Raw genomic sequence first — 15674 nt, forward strand, 5'->3', positions numbered from 1 at the left:
TTCATGAAGGACAAAGTGCAATAACAATATAGTACCAAGGACCAATCACACTCACTAGCAATTGTGCACATCTAGAATAATTCATGCATTCATCTAAACAATGTACAAGAAACAAAGATCACTGAGGACTTTTTCAGGTTGTAATTTGGCTCGGGTTACAAACAAGTGATAATATATACACGGCCACTGAAACGAAAAAGGTTATAATTTGGCTCGGGTTACACATTCCTGTTCCCCTTTTGTTACTTACTTCACAATGCATCATTTTCTTTCTTTTTCTCTTTTCTTTTAATTTTTCGATTTTTTTTCTTTCTTTTCATTTCTTCCTTTCTTTTACATAGAATGCATTGTACCACCATTTCCTTTCTTCTCTTTTCTCAAGCAAACCCCTCTCCCCAACTTTCAACATTTCATTCTCTTTAAACAAGATAATGCTCTTCAATCAAGGTTTATACATCATTGGGTTAGGTGTTTACCAAAGAATTTTTTTTCAAATGAATAAAAAAATTTCTTTCTTTTTCAACAACCAACTTAACAAGTGGTATACTTACTAATTTGTTGAACTTTCACTTGATTCATTTGACAAAAAAAAATTCAAGCTCAAAATTGGTTACAAATGTACACACACTCACGGGTAAAATAAATCCTTTTGGAAAGGTTATTTCTCTCGCAATGCACAAAAAATGCCTCGATCACTTCTAAGTTTCTAAAGTTCTGCAACAAAGCAAGATTAAACATGAATTATTCGAGTTAACACAAATTGCTAGAAACACACAATTTAGTGAACAATGGACGTCACCTTTCATTTGTGGTTTTGTCCTACTTTGATTCAAACATGAACAAAATGTTGTAAAATGTAATGTGCTAAGAGTTTTTGCATAAAGCATAAAATTCAAAAGCATGTTACAATCTACAAAGCACAAAAATAGTGTACCTTAAGCATGCATCATCATCAATATTATTATCATCACCATCCAACTTTGATGTTGACAACAAACTTTGAGATCAATCTTGCTTCTTTGAGCATCTCACTATTTACAAGGACAAACAACAAAAAATTTATATATACACAATATAAACCACAATGATTTAGGTAACACCATATTTAAATACTTAATTAAACAATACTTAAACATGAGCATAAGCATAAGCAAAATGCCCCAAAATAAGTTTGGGTGGCCTATAATGCCCCCAAAGTACAAAAACCTCATCCATATAAGGATGGTACAACATTAGTTCAAAATGAAACATACTACCAAGTACTAAGCATAAGTCATTGAAACAAAGAAAATAAACCGAAAGTCGCTAACACATAACAATGTTAAAACATAATAATAAATAACATAAAAACTGATAAAACACCAACAAGTCACTCATCATCCTCATCAACACCAACACCCTCTTGCTGCGCCTCATCCTCCTCACCATCTGCGCCTCATCCTCCTCACCATCCTGCTCCACGGGTGCCTCCATCCCTTCTCGGAAAAATGGCATGTCCTCGGGCCAACCACAATGAGCTTCATATTCCTCATTAGTAGGATTAAACCGATGGCGGTACAAATTGGCCAAAGAATCATGAATCATAGCTTGAGACCTCCCGTTTGCATCAAAGTAAGCCCAGTTATACCTGCATGCCATTTGTTCATTATACCAACTCGGTCCAGCTGGAGGTGTCATGGCCTCAGGTTGAGGTTGAATCGCAGGTGGCATTCTTGGTGAACAATACCTCCCCACAAAAGTCTCATCCACCAAACTTCTGATGGACGTATGAACCATATCAGGTATCTCCACATAAACTCTTCTACAAAGCCCCATGATCAATATAGGATAACTAAGCTGAGTGGCGGGTTTTGTTCCAAGTGCATGACCACTAGAGGTAACCATCTTCATATCCTGAGAGATGATCTGAGCAACATCAACCCGTCCCCCGGTCATGATAAAGTGAAGTAAGAAAGCAACTTCAAGTGGTATGGAAGAGGTGTGGCTCTTAGGTTTGAGGTTATAAACTAAGAGAACCAGATAAAGTTGTTCTGAAGTGTTCATGTTGGACCTGTCCATCTTTATTGGGAAACCTGCAGATTATAGGTAAAGCTACGGTTTTGGAAAGAAATTGCTTGACCTATTGCTTCTAAGTTCTAATCCCCTTTTTTCATTTTCTTTGCATAGTCACACTTACCCCCGGGTGGAAGGTTTAATGGGTTCCCCAAGTAATTGTTGATGGCATCTCTCGAAAAAGAAACCACTATACCTCGCATAAAGGAAAAGAAAGAGTACCTAGCACCCTCAATTGGTATGGCATTGGCGTAAAACTCCCGCACAATGTCGTAATTAATCTGAGTTTGGGGCCTCAACAGTCTTCCCCAACCACGACTTTCCATCATCTCCAAAAATTCCCTATTTGGCGCATTCGGTTTCAAATCAAAAACCTTCTCACACCATATGCTTCGCTTCACCAATTCCTCAAACCTTTCTTGCTAAACCTGACCCAAGAATCTGGTATTGTCAAATTCAAGAGGAGGAACACTTGAACCAGCCCCAGAGCTAGAGCCTGGGAACTGGCGAGCTCTTTTGCCACATTCGGATCTTGATGACATCTACAAAATAGATACAAAATTGGGCACAAAAAGCATCAATACAACATAAAAATATTCTGCAAAATCTTGATTAATCATGCTAAGGGTGTACCAAAAGCCCTTACTTAAAATTTACGACAGAATTTTTTTTGAAATTTAAACTCAGTGCGCTAAGCGGACCTGGCTCGCTAAGCGCACCTGCAAAATCCTGCAAAAATTCTGCAGAAACCAGAGTTTCAACACCAGGGTTTAAAAACCCATTAAGCCACACAAAATCAGCACAAACCACAATATTATGGCATGAAGTGATGAGTACTATACAAAAAACCTAAAATTCAAATTGTTATCATGAAGCTTCTATGAACAACTTTTGTGATGAGCAAAGATTTTGAAATTGTTAACAAATAGAACATGAATAACAAGATATTCACCATATATTAATCATCAACCAAGTTCATACACCAAAAGATCAAAAGTAATACATATTACACAAGTTAACTACCTCTAATCTTGACACAAAAGGAGTTTAGCTCTCTATAGCCATGGAAGCTTCAACAACAAGTAACAACAAAAGATTCACTAGCATCAAAACTCAAAAGATGATGAATAGATGCTTGGAAATCTTTAAAATCTCTCTTGAACTTGTTTTTCTCTCTTCCTTTTCTTTTGCCCTAGAATGTGTGTTATGAAAAGTTGGTTGTAAAAAGATAAGATTGACACCACAAAATATCTCAAGTGCCTCTTTCCACGAGGGCCCAAAAAGTGAGCTCGCTTAGCCAGCATGGCACGCTAAGCGAGCTATCAAAAATATCTGCTTTCAAGTTGACTTCGCTTAGCGCAGTTGGTTCGCTAAGCGAGCTATGAAAATTGGAAAGTTATTGGATTACTTCTGAACAAGCCAGCTAGAAGCTGGCTAAGCGAACTTGCTGAAATTTTGAATTTTGATTTTGATTCCAAGCTTCTTCCAAGCTCTTTGCTTCCACAATTTGTATTCCAATCTTACCATATCTATAAGTACCTATAAAATACAAATAAAAGTCAAGAAACAAAATATTTTCAAGGAAAACTCGATTTTATGTATTTACATGAGTATAATAACAATTAAGTGAAAACTTAGGATAAGAGTTGTAGAATACCACAAAATTTACGAGCAATTATATGTACAAATTAGCTCCTAACACCTTTCCTATCCTAACTTCCTCATTGTCGACTTCATTACCAACCCCTATTTTCAACAACTTACCACTCCTAGTCAAAATTACTTTGCAATGCTCCTTAGGATTAGCTTGAGTATTTGCTGAAAATGATGGTCTGCTTTGTTAATTGGCCAAATGCTTGACTAATGGACCAACTTAAGTCTCCAAATTATTTATTTCCGCCACATTGCTATTTTTATTAGTCATTAACGCTTGCATGGATTAAGTCAAAGTTTCTCCTAACTTAGAAGGGTTTTTTTGAGGAGGTGGATTTTAGTAAGGATTTTGTCTATTAGAATTTTCCGCTCTCCACCTTTGGCCATATTGTTAATTGTTTCCTCTTTGTTGGTATCCTCCTTGATTTTGATAAGGAGCTTGTCTTTGTTGGTACCCTCCTTGATTTTGGTTGCTCATGTAATTCACTTCTTCATTCACTTGTGGACAATATGAGGCAACTTGCTTGTTTTGATTGGGAATTTCTTGCAATTCTTTCAATTGTTGAGGAAGTCTTTCCATTTTCTAAGTGAGTTCTTCCACTTGCTGAGAAAGCAACTTGTTTCGAGCTAAGATTGCATAATCGATCCCTAATTCAATAAGTCTCAGCTTCTTTTGTTGAACTTGGTGATCATTCTGCGCCATCTTCTCAATAATTTCAATTGCTTCATCCATAGTTTTTCCCATCAAAGAACCACCTGCAGTAGCATCCAACAAGAGTTTTGGTTGAGGTTGAAGACCATTGCAAAAGATGTGTATTTGAGTGATCTCATCGAAACCATGACTCGGACACTTCCTAAACATTGATTGGTACCTTCCCCAAGCTTCATTAAGAGATTCATTTGCACCTTGTGAGAATACTGAAATCATTGTTTTAGCTTCCATGAACCTTGACTGTAGAAAAAATCTCTCAAGAAACTTCTCCTTTAGATCATTCCTATCCTTCATTGTTTGAGTAGGTTAGTCAAGGTACAAATCCTTAGCCATCCCAATTAAAGAATGAGGAAATAATATTTTGAACACTTGCTCTTCCTTCGCTTCGAGAGCTCCAATTGTGCCAGTAATCTCATAGAACTTTGTAAGATGATTATACGGATCTTCATCATCAAGACCATTAAAAGGAATTGCATCTAAAAGTTGAAGTATGCCGGTCTTCATCTCAGAATGTCTTGCATTGTTAGAAATTTGAGCAAATTGAGCATTTCTTCTTGGACTATTAGTGCAATAAGCTCTAGGTGGTGGTACTGGTTCAGCCATAACTTCTTTAAGAGTTTGAGGCGTTGAAGAAGTAGCAGCTTCTTGTCTTAGTCTCCTTTCTTTGGCTAGTTCTCGTCTCCTCCTGGTTTTTCTATTAAGTCTACGAGCAGTCCTTTCAATCTCAAGATAAAAAAGGAGTAAATCTACTGGTACACTTCCTCGCATAAATAAAAAGCTGAAACACTGACCAAAGAAGTGAGCCAAGACTAGGAATCAAAGTTTAATAGTAATAATACAAGTAACTCTCAAAACAATAAAACTATTACAATGCTTGTAATATCTAAACGCCAATCCCGGACAACGACGCCATTTTGTTGAAAACACTTTATATGATAAGTATTTTTATTGTTTCCATAAGGATTGATGCTATATTACCACCGTTCTACAATTAAAAATGTCTTGAGTAAGTGTTTTGGAAAAGTTTAAGTAACGAAAAGTCTCGACTACATGAAAATAGTTAAAGACAGTAAAAGTAAAGTTTTGAACAATTTGAGAAAAATGTGTCAAGATTAGGTTCCATCAACTTGCTTCATATATATTCAATTAATCATGCGTATGAACTTATTAATGATTAATACAATCACGTATCCTCTCGATACCGTTTATCTCTAAAGCGGTATCGTGAGCATTATCGTATTAACCATTGGATGATCTCTCAAGCCATTATTCAACATGATAATCCTTAAAGTTTGATACAAGTGATTATCAATTCACAAATCTGTATCTAGAGTTTTTTATTGATAGATGAATATCTTTTAGGTAAAGGTTTGAACATATTTCTCAATATTGATTCAAAGCAACAAATATAACATAAACAACACGATATTAACCATATATTAATCATCAACTAAGTTCATACACAAAAGATTAAAACAAATACATACTATACAAGTTAACTACCTCTAATATTGACACAAAAGAAGTTTAGCTATCGATAGCCATGGTAGCTTCAACAACAAGCAAAAAAAGAAGATTCACTAGCATCAAAGATCAAAGATGAAGATGGATGGTGCTTGGAAATCTTGATGAAAACTCCAAAGATATTTTTCTCTCCCTCTATTTGTGCCCTAGAACCAAGTTATGAAGAAATTTGGTGGAAAAGATAAAGATAAGGCCACAAAAATATCTCCAAGTGCCTAAACTCAAGTGCCAAAAAGTGCTTTCTCGCTTAGCCAACTCACTTTGCTAAGCGAGCTTGCGAAAATATCTGGCTCTTTAAAGAGGACCTCGCTAAGCGAGATGATTGGGCTAAGCGAGCTCCAAAATATGGCTCAGTTCTACCAAGGCCTCTCCTAGCGCGCTACAGCCCCACTAAGCGAACTTGCTAAAATTATTTTGATTGTTTTGGACTTCTTGACTTCTTCTAAGCATTCCTATTGCAATCTTTAAGTCCCAAAACTTGTTATCTTCAAAAAAACCTACAAAATGCAAGGGAAAAATAAATCAAACATAAATACAAACATAAGCTTAAGCTTTATTTATTTACATGAATTTAATGCATAAACACTAGCAAACCATGTAATAAGTTGCAAAAGACCCCAAAATAATGAACAAATATATCAACAAATTGGTCTCTAACAGTGATGAACCAAATGATGAAGCTGGGAACTCTTTTAAGTTAAACTTTCCAATCAAAACTACTTTTCGACTACGTCAAATGTTTAATTTCTTAAAAAAGGATTTACTACTTTAACGCACTACGCAACTGTGGAACGTGACAACCACAGTAAATATTAGAGAGTTAAATTCAGTTCTAAATACGCGAGAGCGACATTTCCTATATAATTAAGTCTTTTTCATGATAGAAAATATTGCCCCGTAAGTAATCCTAATTAGAAATAGTAAGAGTATTGTCGTTCGATGCGAGCCACATTCCAGTATTATTTCCCTAAATTTATTCAAATTTATTATTTTATTTTTTTCCTACTTAATTCAAACCTTCTAATGATAACCTTAGATAAACATCGTACCAATAGAAAATGATATATCGACCATTAGGTCTATGTGAGACTCAACAACCTTTTATACTACTCTGATACACTCTGTATACTTGCAGATACACGCGATCAAGTAACATTATTTTGTTTTTAGAATTTAGTTAGGCAAAAGTATATTACATGGCTTGTAAGTAATCTCAAAATATAAGAGGCTCTTAACTTTGTCCAATTGATATCAATATAATACTCTCTTCTTCCTCCACACTCTACTCCTTTTCAATCTTTATTCTTTTTTTTTTTAATTCCAAAAGTGTGAAGAACAAACTTGAACATTAGAACCTTATGTGTGTGCACATTACTATAGTGTTGTTGAAGGAAGTTGCATCATTAGAGTGTAAATTGATTTTGTTCAAGCAGGATTTGTTCCAACAATATGTGATGCTAAATTTATTAAGGAAAATGCATAGTTACTAAAATAAATATGGCCACTTTACTAACGATAACCCAGTAAAAAGCGCGCAGAGTCAAAAGTTTTATGTGCACAATGATTTTCATACTTGCTAAAAAAGGTACAACAAGGACAACCCTTGTTATGTAGGATTGTCTAAGTATTTAGGGTATTTGTCTTGGTTTAGGACTATCTCACGTACGGAGGTGAGAAACCATGTATATGGATTTTTTCTAAGATAATGGATATACCATTGTCATTCTAAAGATCGGGTATTTATATGAAACCCCTCGGGTCTGGATCAAAGAGTAAGAAGGAAGTTTCCCAAGCTATATCCTCAGAGAACGTGGAAAAGAGAGGACTTATTCTTCCTTGAATCATGGGGAGTATGTTTTCCTTAATTAACTCACTATCTAGTCGGTGACTTCTTGGACACGTCATCACCCATATTTATTATGGGAATGGAAATCACATCGGGCAGCCTAAGCTCGTTTCAGGAGACTAGGCCCATTTCAGACGCTCGTTGTAGGACTTGTTAATTCATCGTATGATTTTAACAAGTTAGTAATTCAGTTAATACAGATATAAGTAAGGGAGAAAAATATTCAATTAACATTAATATGAGATTCAATTGAACTCTCATAAATATCATTTAATTTTAGTCGGAAAAAAATTAATCTAATTTTTTTCTTTATTAAAATGTAGTCATTTATTTTCATGCAATGAAATAGATACCGGCCAGGCCAGTAAAATATGGTCACAAAAGCATACATTTATATCATCACCTCACATCATTCTCTTGCATTGTGTGATTTTTTAATGGCTACATCTTACACAATACCATCCCACAGTAAGAAACCTTATTCAAAACACATCGTATTGAGATTTGTAGCTTTAATGACCACATGTCTTGATTCAGTCGAATTCCAGTGAATTTTCTATCTGGTATTCCAGTCATATAATAAGTGTCAGTTTCAAACATCATTTTCATCTTTTAATATAATAAAAATAATTTTTTATCAATCAATTGTATCTTTAATATTTCATTCAAATTATTAGTATATTTCAATAATATATTAAGTACAATATTCAATACTCCATAAATTAAAAAGTGCAAGATTTATTACAGATATAAATAGTACTGTCATGTGCTTTTAAATGTTTAACTTGTTGAATAAATGACGAGAATTAAAACAGAGTTAACTGTACTATTAATTTATTGACCATTAGTATAGCTGTATATTTTATCTTTTATGAAAAAAAATAGATACTAGTAACATTTAATTAAAAATATCAATTACAAAATGGAGAAAAAATTTATCGACCATTTCTTATTTATTTAGAAAAGAAAAGTAATAAAATGCATTAATCTATCAATAAAATCCACTTATTAAAATATGTCAATTAATTTATCATATATTTATCTTATAAAAAATAAAAAAAATAAAAAAGTAAAAAGATTTCATAATTTTAAATTAAACTATGTAACTGGTCCAAGCACCAAGCTTAATTAATTAATGTATATTTATTTATTCTTTTTTCCATAGAAAGTGTAAACAACTAAACACGCAAGAAATTCCACATGTAGTAATTACGTTTTGAAGCAGAATTCAATCCATTTTCACCCATATTTTGCATCGTAATCATAATTAATACTAACCCATATTTTCCATACATAGTTTTATAACTTTATTAAGTTTTGGATTAATTATATTTCTATGAATACTTTTGTAATTCAAGAATATTAGGAAAGAGGCAGTTTTAAAAAAAATCAGTCACGAGACCGAAACAAAATGATTTTGGCAAATGTTAATATCAATATCGTTATCATTGTTTTCTATACTAAATATAATAAATAGTGATTAATTTACATCGCGATGATCATAATCAGTGTCGCAAAATCTATGTCATTCAAAATCATGAAAACCTTTAAAGATAGTGTACTGACAGTATAAAATAATTTTATACTATCATCCAATTGAGATTTATCAATTAGTCATGTCATATAATTTTTTTAAAAATAACAGTGTGACTTGACATATTACATATTTATGATTAATTGACAATGTAAAATTATTTTAAACAGTTAGAGTATATTTTTTTCTTTACATAATTGACAATGTAAAATTATTTTAAACAGTTAGAGTATTTTTTTCTTGAAAATATGTTAATAAACAAAATAAAATAAAATAAAATTTGAAGAAAAAAAATACTACAATTTTGACCTATTTAGAAAAGAATTTGAAGAAAGAGAAAGATACGGTATCATGGCGCCACGTGGAAATAAAGAGAGAAATGAAAGAAAAGCAGTTAATGGCAGTTAGAGCGGTGACGAGTTAGTTAAACACGGCCAGTGGTTAACTTAAGCTTTTTAACTTAACCATGGTTAACTCTCTCAATTTTCATGTTTGTTTCTCTTTCTTTTTTTTCTATATAAACTCATCTCGCTCTTATTTCTCTTTGGCTCCATTTTCTTCTCATTCTTTTCCTTACTCACAGAGAACAAAAAACAGAGAGAAAAAAACTTGAAGCTGAAAGCAACAATGGAGTTACGGTTTGCATCACAGTTCGTCTTCAGCATTCTTGTTATCGCGCTACTTTTCTCTCTCAATCTCACCAATGCAATCGATCACAATGAATCGAGGTGATTCAAGCTTCTTCAACTCTGTTTTATGAGCTTTATCAATTATGATTCTGTTAATTTTCACATTTTTATTTTTGAGATTTCGTTATTAGAATGTGAATGTGTTTGTGTTACGTTGATAGTGTTGTTGAAGGAGAAGAGAAGTTACAGATGCAGAGCTTGAAGAATTCATCAATGGCGGAAAGGTTAGTTTTCGTCAGTACTTTTTTTCAACTACGATTGCTAATGCAATTACGATTTTTGGAATTTGTTGTGATGGTTGAAATCAGATCGTACACGTGGCATAAAGCTATTTACAACCGTTTGATTTGAATTATTTAAGTGAGATAGTTATTTTGAGTTTCAGATTTGGATGAATAGTAATAGTAATATATATCGTTTTTGAGATCGGATCTGAAAAATCATAGTTAATTAGAAGCTTTAAATGCTTTGATGGTTAATTTTGCCATTTAGTGACGTAAACGATGTCGTTTAGTTGATATTTTTTTGGTTGTTTTTGTTTATGCAGTTTAAGTGATGCTTTGAACGAGCATGCTGTTGATAATCCAGAGGAACTTGCTTCCATGGTAGATACGTAAGTGATTCTATTTATCCTTCATTTTATTTAATTGTTTATAAAAACTGAGTTGTTATTTTTCTTGCTTTGTTTTTTTGTGATATATTATTATTGGCGTTTTTTTTTTTCAATTTAATGTGGCATGTGCTTGATAGATTAATTAATTATATATTTTTTCCTCTGGTTTTTGAGAAGAGGAATCACATGATAATGAACTAATCTGGATCAGTAGATTCAGGAATCACATTCTATACACGTATTAGTTATTAGATGTGTATTAAACAAGTTTTGAAGAGTGATCTCAGCATTAATATTTTTGAAACTGAAAAATTAGAATTAATGTGATTTATTAATTTCTTATGGTTCCAAAGCGGCTGCATTTTCATGATGGTGACAAAAATGAAGTTTAACTTTAAATTGCAGTTGTGGATTTATTTTAAGATCTTAATTTAGTTACAAGACAAAAAGAAAGAAAACAAAATTAATATGAAGACCCTTCTTTGGGAATTTAGTTCCATTCTTTTTTTTAATCAGAGTATTACAGGAAAGTAAACACCTTTTGATAAGAATTAACGTCAAGTCTTTCTTATCACGTTTGGTTTGTTGTAATCAAAGTGAAGCAATGTGATTTTACAAAAGTCACATGTTTTTGCAAAGTTACTGTGTGTTATGCTAATACTGACTCAGTCAACAAGGAATTCAAACATTCACTTTCTATTGTTTAGCCGAATTTACACAAAAAATTATGCTTATGCCTCGTTATTACTACAAGGATAAGATATAGGGGTATTTATTGGTAGTAGTTAATGAGGTTTATAGGCATTCCTCGTCTAAATAAAAATCAACATGAAAAACTACACTACCTAGAAGTTGAAATTATACACACTCAATTTCGTAAAAGACTTGGTACTACATTTTTTCATCTCAATAATTATTGTGATTTTTAAAATATTTATTTAATTAATTTTTTTATTAATAATCGTACAAGTTTTATAATTTATTACTATAATTTTTTAGTAAATATTTTTAATTTTTATTTAAATAAATGTAGTTAACATATTTTTGAGAATTATTACGCATTGTACAATTCAATGAGGTACTAATAATTTCTTAGAAAGGACGCATCATTTTCCCTCAATTTATTTTCAACTGACATACCACATAAATGACTATTTTTAGTCCTATCACATTATTAAATGGAGTAATAAAAACACTTTTTAACACTTTCACTAGCATTCATCTAAAAAGAGAAATATGCGTTATTTCTCTTAACTGAACTACTATTATTCTACAAAAATAATTTTAAGCCTTACCGTATTTAAAATTCCCTATTTGACGGCCTTTGTATTCTTTGATTCCTTTCACATTCAGATGCAATTTAGATCTTGAAATTAATTATTTCTCGTCTGATCTTATATAATTAATTACTACAATCTTGCTTTATTTAATTCTTCACGTTCCGAAGTTCCCTTCCACGGTGCTTAATGGATCAATAGCCATGTTCTTTGCATATGGGATCATTTAAAAATTGAAGAAGCCAAACTATTTTATATGCCAGCCTACCCACATGCTAGTGTCGTGAGATCCGACCATTTCGGTCATACTAAATTTCGTGTCTTTTTTATTTGATTTTCCTCATATGAAAATTGCTTTTGCAAGTACAAACACCATCATGTACCTAAAATCCAAACTTCACGACTTCAATCAAAAAACAAAAATAGAATAGGATCATGGCTTCAATCAAGTAATTTGTTTTATGTATATACTTTTGTTGCTGAATAGATTGTTTTATGTGTATACTTTGATTTAAAGTTCATGTCATGCATTTTTCTTAAGTGGTCCCTCCTAAACACATGTCTTGGCGGAGATTTGGCGAAAGTTACTTTCTCCTAGGCCTCTTTGGTTTACGAAATTTATTTAGTACTAGAACTCAATAATGGGCTCTTTGTTTATTATTATTATCACCATTTCTAATATTTTTTAATGCGATCTACCCCTTCTACTCAATCTAAGCTTAACCAAATTATGAATTTCAAGATTCTCATGATGCTTAGAGTTATGCTTGTTTTTCCTTGTTTGTCTTTTTCTACCTCCCACCTACGCAGACTTTTATACAATTAGACTTGTTTACTGCTGGATGGTGAAAGTCAAAATCAGTAAATCACTCTCCAATAAGATTTAGTCGGCAAAACTCTGTACATTGTGTTACTGTTTTGCCTTGGACCTCTTGATATCTTACTGATAGAGCCAAGTAAAATATTCACCTATTCAGACTGTTAGGAAATCAAGCAGTTCTTTGTCCCAAATCATCCAACAATGTGGGGTAAGCCACATGAAGATGCTATCTTTTTCCAGCCTGTCTACAAGCACAAGTTCCAAACAAGCATCTCTGGTTTAACCATAACATTTTCTAGATATGGTTGTATCTAGGCTGGTATATCAGCTGCTATCTGACACGTCAATGAGACCCCCATGATCTTATTAAATGACCAAGATTCAGGAACTTAATAATAATGATAATAAAACGCTTTCATCACCGACACCTCACATTACTAGACAGAAACCAGATCTCCCCCAATTTAGCATTTATTTCTAGTAGGGAACTTGAAGTTTTAGAATGATGCCAACCCTCGTTATTCCGTATACACCGTACTATCATTCTATCCGTATTCATTATTGTAGACCCACATGACTGACCCCCCAGTCTCATCCCTCAAATGGCATCAATGATAATTTCACCTTGTCTACTGTCTTACATTACATATCTAACTGTTAACCATTGATTGCATTCATGTTTTGATTCAGTTCTTTATAGTAACTTTTAATCAAGACAAGGTATACTAAAATATTAATGGGATGTTTTATGATAAATTTCCACCAATGTTGAAACAGGACTATACGCAATCACACGGAGAGAAGGAGTCTGAGTTTTTTCTCATGTGGGACTGGAAATCCAATGGATGACTGCTGGCGCTGTGACAGACGTTGGTCCTTCCGGCGAAAGAGGTTGGCTGATTGCGCCATTGGTTTCGGTCGCAATGCCATCGGTGGCCGTGATGGAAAGTACTATGTTGTGTCGGACCCAAAAGACGATGACCCCGTGAACCCAAGACCGGGCACTCTCCGTCACGCTGTCATTCAAGATAGGCCATTATGGATCGTGTTCAAGAGAGACATGGTGATCACTCTGAAGCAAGAACTGATCATGAACAGCTTTAAGACCATTGATGGTCGTGGTGCCAACGTTCATATTGCATTTGGAGCCTGCATTACAATCCAGTTTATCACCAATGTCATCATCCATGGTGTTCATATTCATGATTGTAAGCCTACTGGGAATGCTATGGTTCGTAGCTCCCCTTCCCATTTTGGATGGAGGACAATGGCTGATGGTGATGGCATTTCCATCTTTGGTTCCAGTCATATTTGGATTGACCACAACTCTCTTTCCAATTGCGCTGATGGTCTTGTTGATGCTATTATGGGTTCCACTGCCATTACTATTTCCAATAACTATTTCACCCACCACAATGAGGTAAGCTAATATCACCCCTCCCTCACTGTCTTAATTAACATTAATTAATTCTATATACTTTTTCCTTCTTATTAATATGGCTACTTTTGGTGACTCTTGAGATTAATTGAGTTCAAAATTATACAGGTTATACTATTGGGTCACAGTGACTCGTATGTCCGTGACAAGCAGATGCAAGTAACCATTGCATACAACCATTTTGGGGAGGGCCTTATCCAAAGGATGCCTAGGTAACTAATAGTAACATGTTTTGGCTTCATAGAATCTCTGTCTTGTTCATGCACTAACAATGGGTTGTTTTATCGATAATTCAGGTGCAGACATGGGTATTTCCATGTGGTAAACAATGACTATACCCATTGGGAGATGTATGCCATTGGAGGTAGTGCTGAACCCACAATTAACAGCCAAGGAAACAGATACCTTGCTCCTCAGAACCCTTTTGCTAAGGAGGTAACATTCAAACAAGTGCAATGTTGTTAAAAAAACGAATATGTTGATGATGTTGATATGATAGTGATAAACTTTTTTTAAAATTGTGAAATTTGATTTGGACAGGTAACAAAGAGGGTGGATACAGGGTCCGGCATATGGAAAGGTTGGAATTGGAGGTCTGAGGGAGACCTTTTGCTAAATGGAGCCTTTTTCATTCCATCAGGAGCAGAAGCTGGAGCAAGCTATGCTAGAGCCTCAAGTTTAGGGGCCAAATCATCTTCTCTAGTAGGCTCCTTAACCTCAAGTGCTGGAGTTATTAGCTGTCGCAGGGGTGGCGTGTGTTAATACAAAACACTATCAACAATCAAAGGAGTAAAGGGAAAATCACTAAAGCAAATTGAAAAAAGAAAAAGAAAAGGAGACATAGAAAAACATAAAGGAATGGAAGAAAGAAAAGTTTTCATTCTTTTCTCTTATTATTGCATTGTTATATAGATGTATTGGACTGGATTGGATGAGTATGCAATTGTAGCAAATTGTTTGTCTTGCCGACAGTTAGATATTGGGGGTAAAAATTGTACATTTATAAGAACTGTTATTGGATTGATAACAATGATTGCTTAGAAGCCCTTTCTCACTTTTGGAGACTGGCTATTGCAAGATATTTCCCTTTAATTTTCTAAGGGATTCAAAATCTATTTTACTCTCTTCCTTTGTAGTTTCTATTTTGTCTTCCAATATGCCTCTGCTGTATGGTCTTTTGGCCTTGGATAGTACCCGTCTATTGTGTTTGAGTGCCATTCATTCAGAAAAGAAAACACTTTATTTGTCCCAAATGATATGGGCTATAGAAATGCATTGATGATATAGTTGATGTTCAAATCAGAATTTATTATAAATACTCCTTCATTATTTGGGCTTTTGATATAGTTGATGTTGAAATCCGAATTCATTATCAAATACTCCTTCATTATTTGGGCTTTTGTCCATTTTCTTTAATGCAAATCATACTTTTCCATATAGTGTGTGGATAACATGATATACAAGGTTTAAAATTAGGCAATTTTTCTCCCACCTGACTCACATCTGAAAATTTAAA

At 33.7% G+C, this 15674-nt stretch overlaps 1 protein-coding gene across 1 annotated transcript; it reads left to right on the forward strand.

Moving 5' to 3' along the window:
• Positions 1 to 9857: 9857 nt before the first annotated feature.
• LOC131609273 (probable pectate lyase 8) lies at positions 9858 to 15212 on the forward strand. The gene is made up of 7 exons (XM_058880963.1): positions 9858 to 10049; positions 10172 to 10234; positions 10558 to 10623; positions 13498 to 14140; positions 14267 to 14370; positions 14455 to 14593; positions 14699 to 15212. Exons 1-7 carry the CDS (start codon positions 9949 to 9951, stop codon positions 14918 to 14920), a joined length of 1338 nt encoding a protein of 445 aa, XP_058736946.1. The 5' UTR covers positions 9858 to 9948; the 3' UTR covers positions 14921 to 15212.
• Positions 15213 to 15674: the final 462 nt, after the last annotated feature.

The sequence above is a fragment of the Vicia villosa genome, linkage group LG6 (assembly GCF_029867415.1).
Source record: "Vicia villosa cultivar HV-30 ecotype Madison, WI linkage group LG6, Vvil1.0, whole genome shotgun sequence".
NCBI classification, from domain to species: Eukaryota; Viridiplantae; Streptophyta; class Magnoliopsida; order Fabales; family Fabaceae; genus Vicia; species Vicia villosa.